Consider the following 18,004-nt stretch of genomic DNA (forward strand, 5'->3'; position numbering starts at 1 on the left):
CTCGCGTTCCTAAACAGACCAGGGACTTCTCCGCTCGCTTGTGTCTTCCTTTGCAATTACGTTTTTTTTTTATTTTAAACCGGTGTAGCAACAAAAAACGACTTCTAGCTAGATAAAAAACTGGTCCAAATCTACATTTTTATGCACAAAACGGAAATAAATGGTGTCGTAGCTACAGTATGGGTACGGTATTGCTTCCACCAACAGAAGCGTCTTTACATGTTTGCGATCAGGCTTTATTTTACGTGTGTGTTTTTCACCTCGGGATCTGCTGTCGGGTCCCTCTCACAACGTCTCCCCTCCCTCCCCAACAGATGCTTTTATATAAAAGATAAAACCCCGTGATGTCACAAACCTTCAGTTATTTTTGTGCTATTATTCAGACAAACCTACATCTTGACTGGAATAGAGTGATTGCTTTGTTGGAAGTAATAAAGCTGTCCTGTGTGAGTTCCTTTGTGTTTGCTGGACACAATGCGTCGTACGGAGGCTTTTATTAGGCGGGCTCGTCTGCAGCCAGGGGTTCGCATTTTCTGAGACAGAAGGACTTAGTTCCACATCTATGAAATAAATAAAGGCACATTTTGTACCGTTGTTCATGCAAGACAGTCATAATTGCGTATCGAGCATTGAGTGTGTTTTTATTCCATCATTCTTAATCATTTTATTTCATTTTATATTTGAACCCATTTTCTTTTTATTTCTTTTGTATTTCCAGCAGCTTTTAGTTTTGGATGAGGAGTATTTGGTTGCACAGCAACGCCTGTCAAGTCAAGGATCTCTCTGGAGCAGTAGCTCAAGGATGGGGGAGGACATCCTGTTATCTTCGAGGGTCCTCAGTGGACGTGGAGCAACTTAAGGGCGGATACAGGTGGAAGAGGACGGCGATCGCGGAGCAGGTCATGGATGAGGTGAGGACACGGCTCCGCGGACCCCCCCCCCCCTCCTCATCCCTTATATAACACTAGATAATAATCTCATCGGGGGTGGTCGGACTGGTGACACACCTGGAGTTCATGTGTAAAGGTGAAGTCGAGGGCAATTCGGGAGCCTGTATTTGAGGCAGAACTGGATCAGGGTGTGATAATCATTTGCAGCCTTGCACTCTCCAAGCGACCTTTAGAGTTATTTGGTAAACACCGGCGCACGTCTTGTGGAAATAATCCATCTAGTTTTTTAAGTTGTATGTGGATCTTCACCGAAGGGCAGCGGAGAAGATGCATTTGAAATCCAGAAACAAAGAAAGAGACGGACAGAGGCCTGTTTGCAGCGTTTGTTTTGATAAAATGTATATCCTCTTAACGCGCGCGTGTCTGTTAGTGCATCTACGCAGACCTTGTGCTTCAGCCTCGAGCACAGTAATTGGAAAGTGAATAGAAGAACGAAGTTGCGTGCTCGTGGCTCATGGCCTAATTTGGCAGATGGCTCAGCGAATCTCTGTGCAACCATTCCCTCAAGTGTGTATTTCTACTTGTGCACCTCCTCGTACAAAGACTCCTCGTGCATCCTCCAAACAATCGGGATCAGAGCGCGAGGCTGCGAGGCAGAGGCAGACGAGGGTATTGGGTTTCTTGCTTTTCTTCCTCTCTCAGGCTTCCTTCGTCCTTCTGTCGTCCCAGGCGGTCTCCTTCACCTTGCAGAGGCTCATTACCTCCTCTGTTTATTTGAAATGTCTTAATCACCATGTTAATGTATTTACAGACGGCGATGTTGAGCGTTAAACGTCTGTCATCTCGGCGGAGTATTCCACCCATATTCAGGCTCGTCCTCGTGTTCAGGCGTGCTCTTGTGTTCAACGACAGCCGCTCCTCGCTTAGCGACGGTTAAACGAACCCCCCCGTTGAGAACGTTACCCCGCGATGTGCTGGCGCCGCTTCCGGGTTATATCCCGCCTCTTATCCATAGGAAAGCTGGGATAGGCTCCAGCAACGCTCGTGATAAAGTGAATATGAAAATGAATTGATGAATTACATTTTTTTTATATATTTGCATACGTATATTCCATTTATACTGTACACATGCAGTTGTTCGGTGCCTGATGCCATTGTGGAAGTCCAAGCGTGAGCTGCACGACGCACAATGGCGGCTCACAAAAGCACTTCCTGTTTTCTGTACTTGATTGGACTCCCACCGTGCACATTGTGTCGATGGCTGTCCTCTGGAGCGTTCAAAGACGCGCGGAGAGAGAGAGACGATTGTGAACATATGGCATTAAATGAAGAATAATGGAATTGCCTTCAAACCCCCCCCAAACGATCTCAAATTGACCATTAGAGAGTCTTCCACGTCTCACCACAAAAATCATTGCACATGCCGAGGGTGGCGACGGCGCAGACAGCTGCTTGACTTTCATTTCGCTTCACCAATCCATTAATTAATTTCCCCTCGCGTAGGCGGGCTCGTCGCGGCCTCTCCAGATTCTTCAAATTCCTTTTTTTTTTATCCGTGCCTTTATTCGGGCGGACTTCTGTCTACAGCAGGTTATGTGTGAGCGTCTCCTGGCGCGGCTCCCGGCAAATGGACGGTACCGACACACACGTCTGCGTGCGTTAATCACAGACTTTAATTTCTCCCACTCTCCGGCCTCCCACCCGACCCCCCATCGCTCTCCCTGCCCACAGCGAACGCGGTTCGGTCGACACAAGTCGGCATTACTCAGCACACGCCGGCTGCTCAGCGTTATGAGAGAATCGGGAGGATGGCGTTCTTTATTAGAGGTGTGGTGTGACGGCTTTCTTCCCGCTAGTCTCCCTCAGACATCCGGATGCTAGCTGAGTCTTCATTTGCCGGCTGAAGCGGCCGCTTCTCTGGTCGATATCTATTTCATCTGCACTTCAGCGTCTGGAACGCACCGAGCGCCGCCGGCCCAGCCAGTGAGACTGGGCGTAAAGTAGACGATAATCTCCTCTTTGACATTTGTCCTCTGCAATCCTGACCTTTTTATATACCTCGCCGCGGTTCCTCGCTGTAAGGCCCTGTTGCTCCTGTAAACGGCGCCGCGTTCGGCGTGCACAAACACACGCACACACACACACACACAGATTTTCCACAATTACAGTCATACAGTGTGAGCCGAGCGCCTCCCACGATGCTAACCAATAAGGTCATTTGGTAGATGAAGAAAACAAATGCTGCAAGTTCCCTGCTTTCCTTGAACCGGGCTGTAAATGGAACGTCTTGTCATTCGTATGCGGCGCTCATTTGAGACGATTTTGTGGATATCTGTGGCTTTAAATATGTGATTATAGAGCATCGCTGTCGGTAACAATAAGACGGTACGTCCTGCTGTGGCTCGCAGGCCGCTCACACATTTACACACGTGTGTGCCGTTTGCCTGGGAAGATATTTGTTTGTCTTGGCTGCATAATTGAATCCTGTTAAGGTGGTTAGCGCTGCCTCGTAGCACAGGAATGGTTTGATCTGTGTTTGATGTGTGTCAGCCTTTCAGCCCTACCAGTCGTCTGTTCTTCTTTGGGGTGTGCGTGGAAGCGCGAGGGAGCACTTTAAAAGGTCACTAATGCACTCGGCTCGCTAAAGGGAAGAGAGAAAAAAAAAAAAGACGTGTTTGGGCGGTTTCGCCTCTCTTGACGGCGCGGCGGCGTGCGAGGAGACCGCGGCGTTTCTCGCTCTGAGGGAGGAGGAGGTGGAGAAAGTGATAAACACTGAGCAAACTGCATCCCGTCTGTTTTCTGCTGCAGCGAGTCGCGGCCGAAACTGCGATCAGACATTAACAAAGAACGAGAGGAGTGGAGTACGAGGCGGCGAGTTAAAGTCGCCGCGAAGACGGAAGTTCTGAGTCAACGTTCGCCTTCAGACTGAAGAGTGTTTTTTTGCGGTGTCAAACAAGCGTAAGGCGGGCGGCGGAGCGGGACCGAGGTCACGCCATCGAGGGCTGAGCGTAACAGCCCGGCCCGGCTCACCTCGGCTCGGCGGCGTTCCCTGGCTCAGGGAGTGACTGCAGAGTACACCTGGCCTGGCAGCTCCAGACCATCCGGGGACAAACCGGGAAAGCTTTCCTTCTCGGCCGCGACCCAAACTGACAAAGGGAATCTGGTCCGGCGGTGGGAGCAAACAGAGCCAAGTTGACATCGCTAGCGTGTGACTGCGCTATCGCGGCGCTGCTACCGTGCGTGTTTATGCTCGTTGCGCGCGCGAAGGCCTACTCGTCCAATAACAGCTGTGCGCTCGCCTAGCGTGTCACATGAGGTTAAAGCACAGATTGGTAGAGGGGGGTAAAAACCGTAATGACAACCATTAAGTGAGAGAAAAGGTCAAATGCAAAAATAGAAAAGCAATTATAACCGCGGCAGACAAAGTTCTCTCTGTGGAGGGGAACCGTCTGCCAAAGTGCTCTTAAGCAAAACAGTTTCTGCCCGCGGGGCGCCGCTTCCAAACCCCTGCCATGAAAGTTGAATTAAATACGACCATCAAGATGGCTTAATCCAAACCTTAGTTTAATTAGCAGGAAACCCCTTTAGAGGACGGACGGCCTTTATCTCCAACGGCCCCTCGACTTATTTCAACTTCTCCGCCGATTTGAGCGAAACTTCTGAAAACTTCATTACAGAACTTTCAGACTTTTCACCACGTCCGTGTCCAGAACTCTGTGAAAGAGACAGTATCCGACAGAGAACCATCATGATAAGAAGCATTGCATTGTGGGAGTCAGAGTTTTACCTCCGGCAAGTCAGAGGTTATGTAATCGCCGGGGTTTGTCTGTCCGTCCGTCCTCCCGTCTGTTGGCAGGATAACTCAAAAGGTTCTGGACGGAGCATGATGAAATGTCCACAAAATGTTTGGAATGTTACCAGGAACAGATGGCTAAGTTTTGGTGACGATCCAGAAGAGATCCTGGAATAGAGTCAGTAAAAACTGTAAAATTTTAACATTGAAAACATATTTATGGATTCAAAAATTCACTTTTTCATGGTTGGTGTATAAAGATACCAAGAACAATTTAGAACCTTTTGGTGATGATCCAGATCACAATGTGGCCGATCTAAATCCAGTTAGGAGGGGAACGAGCTGCTTGGCGGAGGTCTGCGCTCTCTGAGTGCGCCGCCGCCGCAGCTTCGGGTCTCTTTGCGTTGAAAGGCACTTCACTTCCCGCTTGGTGCCAACAGCAGATTCCTGACCCGCCGTCAAACGCCGAAACGGCCTCTTTCTCCGTTTGGAGAAATGTAGTCCTCAAAATAATGAAAAGGATTTGTGAACGCTGTCGCCGCGGCGGTGGCGCTGGTATCTCTGATTCCCACCGGTGTGCACCAGCTTGTTTTTTTTTTTTTACTGGAGGGACATCACACCCTCTTTTTGGGGACGATGAGCTGCAGACCGACGCAGCAGCCGGTGTCACATCCCATTCCTGCCAGGTGTGAGGAACGTCCACACCCTGACGCTTGTCCAATGCGAGCTATCTCAAGCTTTGTCCTGCAGCCTCTCGCTCGCTAATCTCTCCCGACACCTCACACGGTCCTGACAAGGAATCACTCTACCCTGAAAGCAATCCAGCCGCCCTCTTTTTTCCCACCACCAACCCGTCTCGCCTCCTGTCTGTCTTCCTTATATTCCTCTTTACCCTCTCCTTCCCGATCTATCCCATTCCCATTACTTGCTCTCTCTGGTCTACTCTTTGTCCCGTGTCTCCATCTGTCTTTGTCAAACTATATACGGCTCCTCTTCTATCTCGCTAAATCTTTCCTCCCCGCCGTCCTCTCTCCTCCATCCACGCTTCTTCGTGGGATTTATCAGCCCTCCGTTGATGCAAATCTGCCACAAATGCCGGTTGAGGAATGGCCCGCGTTTCCTCAAAGAATCAGGAGCTGCATTCGCTCGACTTGGCGGATGTTGCTAAAGTTGGGGGGGGGGGGGGGGTTGTTATCTCTTAGCGCACCTTTATAAATGGAGGGGCGCTCACAGGATCACTTAAGGAGGGATCTTGTGAGTTTAATGGCGGTAATCCTTCCCTTGACATGCATCACGCCAAATATACTTTACTTTTCGGAGAGGGAAGAGCGATGAGGGACTTGCTGCGAGGAATTGTTTTTCTTAACGTTTGCACTAACAGGCAGAAACAATTCCACACACGCTGTTTGCACCGCAGTCGGAGCGAACTCCATCCATTTTTTTTTTTTAACAGATCGTTTTCCTTAGTTGTCCGAAATCCAAGAACTCTCAGGAGACGATTCGCTCCGAAAATCCCATTTATTATTGAAATGTATTTAACAATTCCAAAAGATAAGAGAGACAAACATGTCATAGATCTCATTTACAAGCTGTCTGTTCTTCTCGTCGCATCTACGGATGCCCCGCCCACCCCGCAGAGCCCAATCTCACTGGCTGCCGAGTAACACATCCGCCGTTGGATGTAGCCTCGGAGTAATCCTGTACAGGGATGACGTCGCTATGGCGCAGCACATGCTAAGATGCAGACACCCACCTCGCACACGTAAACACACGCGTGCACACGCACAAACGTGCAGCCGTGACGAACCGTGTCCCTCCCCCCAATCATTTGAATTCTCACGCAAGCTGTCCAGCCGCCATGTCGAGTAAATATTACCATAATGCCTATGTGTCAGTGAGTATGCAGCTAATGAATGGATGACATCCAGCAAAGCTAAGAGACACAGAAAAACAGCCCGCTCGCTGCCACTGCGCCTGAATCCCCCCACCAGCACCTGTCTCACTCTCCTCTCGGCATTTCCCTGTCCCTCTCTGGGACTTCATCTCCCTCGCTCTTCTGTATTTTATTTTCATGCACGCCCTCCTCGACTAGGCGACCTCTGACCTCCCATCAGGCTTTGCTTCACCACACTCCTGCTTGTGCCAAGTATGGCTTCTCCATCAAAGCAGAACAACGGAGAGACGATTTGAACCCGAGGTTTAATGGGAGCGAATCTTTTTTTTGTTGTTGTTGTGTGGACGAGACGTTTTCTTTCACGGATACATTGGAAGGTACAGAAGGCAGCGCTACTCTCCACATGGACGATATATTTGTAGTTACTGTGCTGGACCCAGCGATGAACAGAAACACCCACGGCCATGAAACACACCTTCTCCCGCTGTTCACACACACGACATCACACAAATCCTCTCTCTCTGTCAAACAGATATATAGATATATAGATATTTTTTTTACAAGGGACAAATATATTCTTTTGTGTAGCATGTTATGCATATCTACAAAATAAAAACACAATCTAACTTGCACGGAACGACACAAAAACTTTCAGTCAAGTTGAGTCCGCTGACGGCGCCAGGCAGGCCGTCGCCGAGAAGAGGGCGGGATCATCTGCCTTTTGCAGGGTTAGCGTTTTTGTTGTTGACATTTCTGTGCAATGGAGCAGGGTTGAAAAAAGACAGACGCTGCAAGCGGGGCGCTTCCGACACGTTTGACCCACGTCCATCCCTCGGCCGCCATGCCCGACCCCCCCCCCCCCCCCCCTCTCAGTGTGTCCTCCGGAGCTTTGCGTCCAGGCTCGGCCGACGTGCCTGGACGTCTTGGATGATGGAATACGAAGCAGAGGTGTCCGTGATGATGGAGAGAATTGGGAAAATTAGAAAGCATACCACCCCCCCTGTTGTAAAGCTCCTCCTCTCAAGCCCTTCCCCGTCTCTGTCTCTGTCCTCAGTCTGCGTAGAGGATGAAGCCGGAGAAGGTGCTGTACTTGTTGTTGTTGCCCCCGTGGGCTTTGCCCCCGTCCAGCTTGATGTAAACCTCGTCCCCTGCGTCCAGGTGGAGGATCACGCTGTTGGAGGCGTAGTCGTAGTTCTGGTCGGCGTCTTGGGCGATGGCGCTGGCACGTACCTGCGGTAACAGCGGAACACGGAGGAGAGGAGGGAGGTCCGTTAGCCGAGGAGCAAAGTATGACATCATATGTACGTCGCAGGTAGTTCTGCATTTACCCCATAATCACCTCCATCTGGCTTCCTCCCTGAGGTTCACCTTTTTACTCGCAGGTTTGCTGATATGGTTTCGTTATTCTTCTATTGTAACAGGATGATGTCGCAGCTGAATGGGAATACCGAAATAAAATCCCACTTTCCTTTAGGGTATAAATCCGTTTTAGCAGATCGACTCAAATCATTCTTTTTGAATTTGAACTGATAAGTTTGGCAAACTGGCAAAATATGCCGTGAAATTTCATTGACTTAGTTTCCAAATGAAATTCTCGTCTGTCATTTGGAAGTCAAATATAGAATATCCGGAGCATCGAGGGCACAAAAAGTTCTCTTTTGATATTAAACCCGCAGGAGCCGCCGGGAGGCTAGGTCACCTCGGGGCTTTCTGTCAAACAGATTTATGGTTTCAATCAAGCCAGCGGTGTCTCCCGGGAGACCAGCGGGTCGACCCGGGAACAAAAGGTCCACAGAAACAGAGTCCCAGAAACACCAGAGGGCGGGAACGCTGGATCGGCCTAAAGTTGTGTGTGTGTGTGTGTGTGCGTGTGTGTGGGTGTGTGTGTGTAGTGATGGCTGTAGGACATTTGGAGCCCTTTCTAAATAACCTGTCCCGGCTAATTAAGACCTCCGGCGCTTCATAGTCTCTCTCTGGGGAGGGAAGTGTAGCGGCGGTGCCAAATAGGCGACGAAACAATAGCTGTGTTTTCAAGCGTGTGTGTGTGTGTGTGTGTGTGTGTGTGTGGGGTGGTGGAATTCTCTGTGCATATTATCAGCCTCAAAAGGCTGCATGGGAAGTTGTTGTTTTTAGACATAGCTGTTTGCGCGGTGATTTTCTCCTCGCCAAATATAGTGCGAGTACATTTTTTGGCAAAGTGCTGATGAAGCGAAAAGCGATGAAGATCGTGGACTAGATGCCGCCAACGTAAATGGAAGCGTATTTTGTGCAGTGGAGTCTGTCGCTGACATGCAGTCTGTTGTTTTAGCTTCAAATTCCTGCACAATGTTTGAAATTAAAGCCGCTTCCTTTTTAAGCAATGAAGATCTACTAAAGGTAGAAGAAAATAACCAACATTGATGCAGCGTTATTCCAGGCAATCTATGTCTTTATCAAAACCTGGCCACCTACATTACCCACAATTCCACTCAAGCAGCAGCAGCTTCGTTGGACGCTCAGGTGTGTTATGCGAGCAGCTGCATTACGGAGGTTAGAGCAGTGATGAGGAGATGAAGGGCGGGGGGGGGGGGGGGGGGGGTACAGCAAAAATCCACTTTGGTGCAGCGTGTTTTTTTTGTACTCCCCAAAATCAAGGAATAAGCTTTTAAAGCTGAGTTAAAAAAAACAATAACTTTGAGTTTAAAGCTCTACGGATGCGTTTTAGGTTCAAGCGTGCGCTGCGTCGATCTCTCTCAATCCCTGACAGCAAGACTGAGCTGCAGGATGAAAACCAAAAATCATGCAGCCGCTGTTCTTTTCATCACGTCGGCCATTTAGCTTCATTCTAATTAAGCGTTTGCATCAATCGCTTAACACCAGAACGAAGGCATAAAGAAGCATGGAAGTGAATCCGGAGAGCATCTCCGTGTCGGCGGGTCGTAAACGGCAGATCGTAAAAGACTGTGAAGGTTTCCAAACTAAACACTGAGCTCATTTACATTCTTATTAATCTGTCTCATGCATTTCGTCACCTGAAATTGACTATAAAAAAAAAAACCACTATAAAACTACACTATAAAATCGACCCTAAAGGCGCCGTAAAACAGTTACTAATAAGGAGAACTGTCCCATCTCAAACTTAAATGGAACAAAAAAAAAGATCATTATGGAGATGAGAGAGGAATGCGTTCTCCATCCTTTCATGTAGGCTGCTGCTTAAATAAGCCAATTAGTCACTTAGTCCGGTCAGCGAGGTTGAATCAAAATCAATATTGTGCACGCCTTTCAAGTGTTTCCTTGTGGCTCATTATCGGGTCTCCGAAGTCGACTGCGGCCGCCGCCTCCTCGGCTCGCTGTTTGTCCACGCAGCTTTAAATCAAGGCTCTTTTGAAACGAGTTGGGCCCAACAGGCGGGGGGGGGGGGGGGGGGGGGTAGAGGACGCCCAATAATCGGCTGGCCTATTTAAGGGCTGCACGCGACGAGCGCATTGACAAATGGGAGAGGCTGGATACCGACAGAGGAAAGCCAGGAAGCGTCAGCGTTCCCAAAACGGAGAGGCTTAGGACGATGAGGCGGTTCTTCCTCGCCGCTGGTGGAGCAGAGTTGGGTCCGTCGACTTCTAAAGCACCTTCAGTAATCAATGAGCTTTTTTTTTCATCATTATTACGTCTTTTCCGATGGATTCTGTTATTTTCCTGTTGGATATTCTCCCGCTTGCCTTTCCTGCTGCAGCAGCCCGTCGCCCATGCAGCCGAATCATCTTCTGTTGGGCTCTTCATAACCTTACGGTTAAAAACATTCAAGTGTGCAGAGGCGTGCTAAGGAGGCCTCTTGAACTGAATATTCATTAGTTTGAATCACTGTTCTGGCACATAATAGGGTGGAGAAATAGTCTCATTCAGCAAATATGTATTTTCATGTCGCTGTAACTTCCTGCCATTAAAACTTTTCCTCTTGGGGAAACTGCGTCCGGGTCTTCTGTCGGGAGGCCGCATCGAGCTACAGAGCTCTTTGTTTCAGACTGGATTTATGCTAATGTTCCCCAAATAAATCAACATTGCACATTCTGCTAGTGTTTCTCTGTTGCTTGGTGAGCATACCATCATCTTATTTCTAACCGCTCATTTGTTATCTTAAATAAATGCAGGATTGATCTTGCAACATTTGCTCCTTGCGCTTTTAGGCGTGGGTCAAGCTTCTGCCGGGTTTCTTGCGATGCTCACGAGCGGCGCTTCAAACACGGGAAGCGTCTGAAGGAGGGAGCTTTTCTTTCCATCGCCTCCAGCTCGCGAGTGCAAAGAGGAGCGCGGTCCGTGCATGTTTAGCGCCTAGTTCTCAGTGGCTTCAGAAAAGCATTTGCAAAGAGGGGAACTCAGACTTCACCACGTCTTCGAAAGCGTTTTCTTTATGTCCAGGAAGGAGAATAAAAAGGTTTGAAAGAGGCGTGGAACTTTTTAGCAACACTGGCGATGTCAAAAAGGCTAGACTGAAATATGACATTCTGAGGAGAGGTTGTAAGATCCAGGAGTGTAAGATATGGAAGATTGCACCTTTTTTTTTTTTTTTTATTGTTTGTCCTCTTGATTAAATCTCACACAACTCATATCAGCGTGCAAACAAAGCCTCCTGCACTGATCCTGAGATGCCGGCGTCCGGTGCATATTAATATTATTGGATGATCTCGTCGTGCAAAGTCAACATCTTCCTATTAGAGGGCTGCCGCTTCGGGTCGCCGGAGGAGCGGGGCACGGCGGCTCGGGAGGATTTGTCACTGGGGTTTTTTTTTTTTAATGAAACTTCAAACTATTTGCGTTGCAGGTGTTCCTGCAGAACCCCGGGGCAAAGTCACAGATGTGTGATGTAGCCTAAATTATTCTCTTCATTCGCTCCTTCTGGAGCTTGAATTTGTGATGTCTCCAAGTGCACGATTGGGAGAAACAAATACAACAACTTCCTTCGGCAGACGCGGAATGAGAAAAGTCCTGGTGGAAGCAGACTTCCCTGAATTCCTTCTCGCTCTTCCACAATGATATTTTTGTTTTGCTTTGTTTCTGGCTTCTAATGGTTTTTATTCCCCTCTGAGACAAACCGCTGCAGTCGAGGCCTCCCCTGTTTGCTTTCGGCGTTAAGCATGCATGAATAAAATCTCTCGCTGTCTTTGAACTAATGATTAGGCGGCTCCTGACGGGGGAGCTCTTTTTTTCTTTGTATATATAGATGTGTGTGTGTGTGTGCACACGAGCAACTTATTAGGCGTACCATGCAGAGGTTCAAACGTGGGCTGCAGCAGATGCATGCAGGCGGGGAGGAGCAGCCGCCTGGCAGGGCGTGACCTTGACACGGAATATGCAGAGGAACTTTGACAAGACAAACAAAGCGTGAGGCCGCGAGCGCCGGCGCCGCCAGCGATGGTAAATGAGGTGTTGTGCCATGTTGCCTTCCTTGTGGCTGCTCGTGCATGTTTGCATCCGTCACATCGTCAGCCCTGATGGCTTTGATTGAATATTATGCCGCGTGGAGCTCAAAGCCGCGCCAGCGCTCAATAGATGGTGCCAAGAAGAGCGAAGTGCGACATCGCGTCACGGCTTTGGTTAAAAAAACAAAGAAGCCACCAATCATCAATGAAATGGGGATACATTTATGGTGCATTTTAATCAGGCTGTCGCCTAAATGAAGCGACGTCTTTCTCCCAATGAGCCATTCAGCAGCTGCAACGTTTAGTAGCAAACCATGATGGTTTGCTGTCACAGAAAACCATCATGGTTTGAAGCTTTCTCTGTCATGCGGGGGGGAGCGGGGCGCCTCGAACGCCCCCCCCCCCCCGGGACGGCGATCTTACAAGGGGCTTTGTCGCTTTGACAAGGACGCTGTCTTGTATCTTCCACGACGGGGATTTGTTGACTCGACGTTGAGCCTTCCATTTCGGATCAACGAGTCAATCGGTCCTCTTTAACTCAAAGTGTTCTGCTGTCTGATTGTGTTTGAACGCTCCGGCCGTGAACTGCATGCTTAATCGAGGCTTAGGTGGCTGTTGAGCCCGGGTCCAACGAGGACGTTTTGCACGCACACGATGCAGTTTTACTGAAATAACGAAAAGGAGACTGTGCAGGGGGATTGTGGCGTTAGAAGACATTTCGTCACCCGGGTGTTGCAGGTTCATTCGCCGGAAGAACCTAAATGAGAACATACAAGCGGAAGGAAATGGCAGCCGGAGATTTGCCGCCTCTTAAGATGCAGTAGAGACAGACCCGTCGCTATTCGTTTCATCGATCAGCAGGAGTGGCGAGCGGCCTTCGTTTCCACATCTCACGCTCAATCCAAATACTTCAAGAGTCCAAAATAACCGTATCCCAATTCAGCAGCGGGAACAAAAAGGATTAAGTCCAGACAGCCGCAGAAAGAGGTTCTACAAAATAAAAAAAAAAGAGGCGTGAACTTTGACCTGAGATCAGCCGCCTCTTTGGTTCTGGCGTCTGGCTCATCACGCTCAGTTAATTACTGAGATAGATGCCGCTGTCTGCCTTGCAGCACCAAACCCGCTCTGCTGCTCCCAGCATTATCACCGAGAAGCCTGTTTCAACCTTTGTTCACGCTAAGCCCTCTTTGTCCGGCGTGCTTCCCTGGCAACCCGAGGCGCCGCAACCTTTCCCTTGACTCCCTCTAAAAGGAGGAGAAAGCGAGCTTCAGCATAAGACGAGAGGCAGGCTGGCTTTGCTTGTGACATCTTTTCTTATATTAGCTGTCGCTTGGGCGTTTTGTTGATGTCTTACACAATCTCACTTTTGGGGGGGTGAAGGTGTTAAATGCGCAGACTATGCGTCACTTGAAGTCGTTGACTTGGTGCTTTCCGGCGAAGAGGAACGCGGCTGAAATCTGCATTCAGGGAACGGCTAAATGTCAGGGGCGCCGGGAGGGATGTTTGCATAACAGGGCTGGGGGGGGGCACTTGTCTATCTCCCATATGGCCCTCATTATAATGAAGAAGCCTTGTGAGTCAACAATATATAGCATCCTTGAGTCAGCCAGTCTCAGGAGACAATCGATAGACTATTTTCAACCATGTTTTTTTTGCGCTTTTTTGAGACGGTATAGCAGCGTTTCACAAGACTCGCTCCGAGGTGCCGAGGTGTTGTGCACTCGATAGCGTGCGCTCTCGGGTCCTTAATGGCTCTCTATCTGAAGATCTCGCTAGTGAAGTGTTTGGAAGTAACAGACAAGTGGTGGGCAGCTTCGGAGCAACTTTTGAAACTTCACCAATAAATGATGGATTTTCGTCGCCGCGCTACGCAGATGACAACCCGATGTCGCCTTGACATTTCCAATCTGTGTGGTATTTCCGAACAACACGGGCCAATCATCATTTGATAGCCCTCCCCGCCTAATTAGGCCGGCTATAATGTTCTGCTCGGCAGAGTGTCGAATCCAATGTCCAATTACACGGCAGATCAAGGCCAAAGGTCCGCCTCCACTACCTCTGCGGCTGATTATAGAAGAAATGCCAGGGTATGCATCGCACAAAAAGAAGTGAGTCTTTAAGAAGAGGGTGGAAACTGGCAAACGCACACACATAAGGATCAATACTGCAGACAAAGGGGCCGAGGGGGGGGGGCGCCGCCAGCCCAGTCCGTCCACTCCAGACAGAGTCTCTCTGTTACGCCAGGCAGACGCACAGAGGCCTCGCAGTGCAGAAGTAAGAACATGTTGACCGAGAGAAAGGTCCGAGCATTCCCAGAATGTTAAAATCAATCACGTCTCCCGTTCGTCAGAGGTCCTTAACGCCACCGGGTCGCCGGCAGTAGCCAAAACCAAACAGTCCGCACTGCTCTGGTTGGGATCGGCGCCACAATGTGTGGTTTCCACCTAAAAACGGAGCATGGCAGCCGGAGGCCCCCCTGCGGAGGACGGGACGGTTGAGGGGGGGTTCTTTGAAATGTGCCTCAGGAAGACGCAACAAAAGGAGGATGCTGCGCCCTAACTTATTCAGTTGCTACACTTGAGAGCAATGAAAAAATATTTACGGCGCCGTGTGCGAGCAAATCAAATTGGATGGCGCAATCTGTTTTTAGTTTTTTATTTTAATCCAAAGGGAGAAAAAAAAAGTCTAAAAAGTTTCATCTCCTGTTGAAAAGTGATCTGTAGACCTGGCGTAGAGGAGAGATGGAGGGCAGAGCACAGTTGGGGTGGATGGAGGCTGTGATTTTAGAGGGTGGGGCCGAGGGGGTGTGATTAGGAGACTGCAGCGGTAACTGGTAGGGAAGAGCCGTGTGCTCAAAGGACGTGGAGGCTTATTGAAGGAGGAGACAGAGTGATTATTCACTGCGGCTCTCTGGAGAGAGACGCCAAAGTCGTAGCTTTTAATTAACTCTGGAACGGTTTTACGGATTAATAACAATATTAAGGAAGGAATGGAGAGAAAACGCGCAAACGCGTCCTGGATCTGGTTCAAGTCGATGACGCCATCCTTGTGTGTCTCTGAGGACGTTTCAGGCTACAGCGAACCGTTGATTGAACGAAGGGATTTTTTTTTTAGGATTGTTTCGAATATTCTGGCATGCAATGTAGGACCCCCCCCCCCCCCAAAAAAAAAGTGAGAGGAGAGGAAGTTGAGAAGCGCATAAAGCATGCTGCGCTGAAAATAGATGTCTTCTTTGCTTGTTTACCGAGAAGCTCACTTCCTGGTGGAACTTGAAAAGTGTCAAAGTTTTGGGAACCTTGTGTCGCATTCTGCCAAGTAGAAATGCAAAGAAGAAGTAAAGTAACCCATCTATGATGGGCTTCAGGCACAGCTTGCAAAAACCCCTGGAGGGGGGGGGGGGGGGGGGAGTAGAGCCTGAAACCCAGCCACTTTCGCCAAAGCCAAAAGATGATAAAACACTCTTATTGTCCTCGATTCCCCCGGCGTCCCCCGTCCGGGCTCACGCTGTAATAAGCTGAGGAAAGCACCACGGCGACCGTGGGGAGTGTATTCCACGCCCCAGCCATCAATGATGGAGCCCCACCATTCACCAGTCAGCGTCACACTCTCAGGCTCCGGGGGGGGCCTTCCCCATCCGCCCAACGAACAGCACAGCACGGCGACAATGGCTGCAGCTTCAGGCGGAGGCCGTTGCTGCTTTATGAACATCACGCCGGTCTCTGGAGGAGCACACTGTGAGGAGGAGCGTCTGACTTAAGCACCTCCGCATGCTCCTCCTGGGATCCCGATGAAGGAGCAGAAGGCAATTTATAGCAACATATGCTCGTCTCCCACTTTATATATCGATGCGACCATAAACATTACCGTTGAGCAAGACATTATTTACGGGAGGTGATTGCTGCGACGCTCTTTATTTACTCGCTAAGGGTGAACTTGGTGAAGGAATAAACCTCCACGTCACCTCCACGCCGGAGGTTTGCCCGTTTCTGCACTTTCAACTGTGTGTGTTTATAAATCCATCCGTCTATAACCTCGTGTTATTTTTCAAATATAAATGAAAAGGAGCTAAAAATTTAAGTCGATTTGTTTCCATACATATGTACATTTTTCCTTTATAAATTGGTGACGACGAAACAGGTCAAGCTGTGAAATTCAAACCTTCTTCTTTCCTCTTTATTTTTTCCTAACCCATAAATTACAGTTAAACACATAAATTAATTCAGAGGAAGCATTTATTTTTTTCAGCATTTAAACCCTTTTGCCCTTTTGTGGTCATATCCGGTCGCTTCCTTCCTGATTTGTTTCATATTATTATATTATAGTTTCAACCACACCGACCATAACGATAAAGAAATAAAGATGGGTGTTACTCTATTTCTTTTTTTAAAGAGCAAAGGGCGCTTCGGATCCACTGTGAAGATAACAGACCTGACGGCTGATCGGAAGGCTGCTCACTGCGGTGGCGCACATTACGGACCGGATAAGACCCTCCGGGGCGCCAAATAACATTACGGCCCCATTAAAATGGCCGAGAATAGATCCACGTCCGCGTCTTAATGTGTTTAACACGAGTGGGAACATGGATGGACACAGAAATTATGATCGGGGGGGGAATAGACCGACAGGCAGGGTCGGAGGATTAGACGCGACAATCGCTCTGTCGCGTCTAAAAGTTGGAGACGGAAGTTAGGCACTGACGGTAACAATAACAAAAGTAATCGTGTATTTTATAATAATAATAATAATATTTAAAAAAAACAATAATCTCAGGCGACTTCTAAAACATGTTCCACTCCCGAAGTATCTATTTCTCTATGTCTCCTTTCTATTTTTCTTTAACTTAAACAATAAATGCCGATCCTGCGACGCAAATTCGTTAAATTCCGCCATATATTAATCCGACTTCAGATAAATAATCGACTCCTTGTCGGTTTCCACGCGTAAAAGCACAAGTAGCCGCGGTGCGCTCTCGTCGCGCTGACCGTCCTTTGACGCGCGGAAATGTCAGCCAGTAAACGCGACTTTATCTTTCGGCGCAGCGGGTGCCACATCTGTGCGCTCCGGGCTTCCCGGGCGCACGGCAGATGCGTCGCAATGTCACCCTGTTTCCTCTGGATCTATGACAACTGTCTGCAGAGGGGGAGCATCGGGAAGGGGGGGGGGGTTGGGGGGAGGAAGCATCAGAGGAACGCGGGGGAAAAGTTTGAAAGCACCAACCTGTCCGTTCTTACAGAGGTCTGCCCACATGCTGGTGCCGTCTCCTCCTCTCATCAACACATGGTAGATGAAGAAGTACGTGCCCGGGATGCTGCAGATGAACTTTCCCGCGATGCCGTCATAGTTGTTGCCCAGGTTGGTGACGACGTCGTCGAACTTGAGGATCTCGTAGCCTTCGTGGGGGTTCTTCAGCCCCGCATAGAAGGCCACCCGAGGCACCGTGTTGTAGGTGGCCGTGCTGATAGCTCCGTCCCCCCCCAAACCCAAAATCCCAGTCCTCCCCTGATCGCCTCTGTCGCCGGGAGGCCCCGCCGGACCAGGCGGCCCCGGTTCTCCCGGCGGTCCGGGTGGTCCGGGTTTGCCTGGCCTGCCAGGCTTCCCCTGCGGGCCCTGCACCAAGGTGGAGGGCGGAAGCACGTTGCTGTTGTCGCTCAACGCCTCCGCCTCCGCCTGGAGGCCGGTGGAGCTGGTGCTGCTGGCCGGCGTGCCCTTGTTGAGGTAGGGGTCGCACACCATACGACAGGTGCCCAGCATCTCATAGTGGCTGGCATCCGTCCCCACGGAGCTGACGAGCACGGGGATGAGGACCACCAGCACCAGGACCAGCATAACCCCTACGGCAGCCGCCACCAGGGTCTTCCTCCCGATGCTGAGTCGGGGAAGGGGCTGCGCTGCCAGCGTGGGTCTCCCGGGGGCGGAAATGGTTACTGCTTGAAGTGGGGCGCCCGTCACCGAAGAAAAGGACCCAGGGATCCGGAGGAGGAGGGATGCAAGAGGACCGGCGAGTGCACGAGGGTGAGGGAGAGACCCACAT

General features: G+C 49.7%; 1 protein-coding gene across 1 annotated transcript; it reads right to left on the bottom strand.

The window, feature by feature from the left end:
- Nucleotides 1-7,627: 7,627 nt before the first annotated feature.
- On the bottom strand, nt 7,628-17,799 carry c1ql1l2 (complement component 1, q subcomponent-like 1-like 2). Its single transcript, XM_068749725.1, has 2 exons — nt 17,191-17,799; nt 7,628-7,807 (listed from the first exon to the last, which is right to left on the bottom strand). Exons 1-2 carry the CDS (start codon nt 17,797-17,799, stop codon nt 7,628-7,630), a joined length of 789 nt encoding a protein of 262 aa, XP_068605826.1.
- Nucleotides 17,800-18,004: the final 205 nt, after the last annotated feature.

This window comes from Brachionichthys hirsutus, chromosome 16 (genome assembly GCF_040956055.1).
Source record: "Brachionichthys hirsutus isolate HB-005 chromosome 16, CSIRO-AGI_Bhir_v1, whole genome shotgun sequence".
In the NCBI taxonomy this organism is placed as follows: domain Eukaryota; kingdom Metazoa; phylum Chordata; class Actinopteri; order Lophiiformes; family Brachionichthyidae; genus Brachionichthys; species Brachionichthys hirsutus.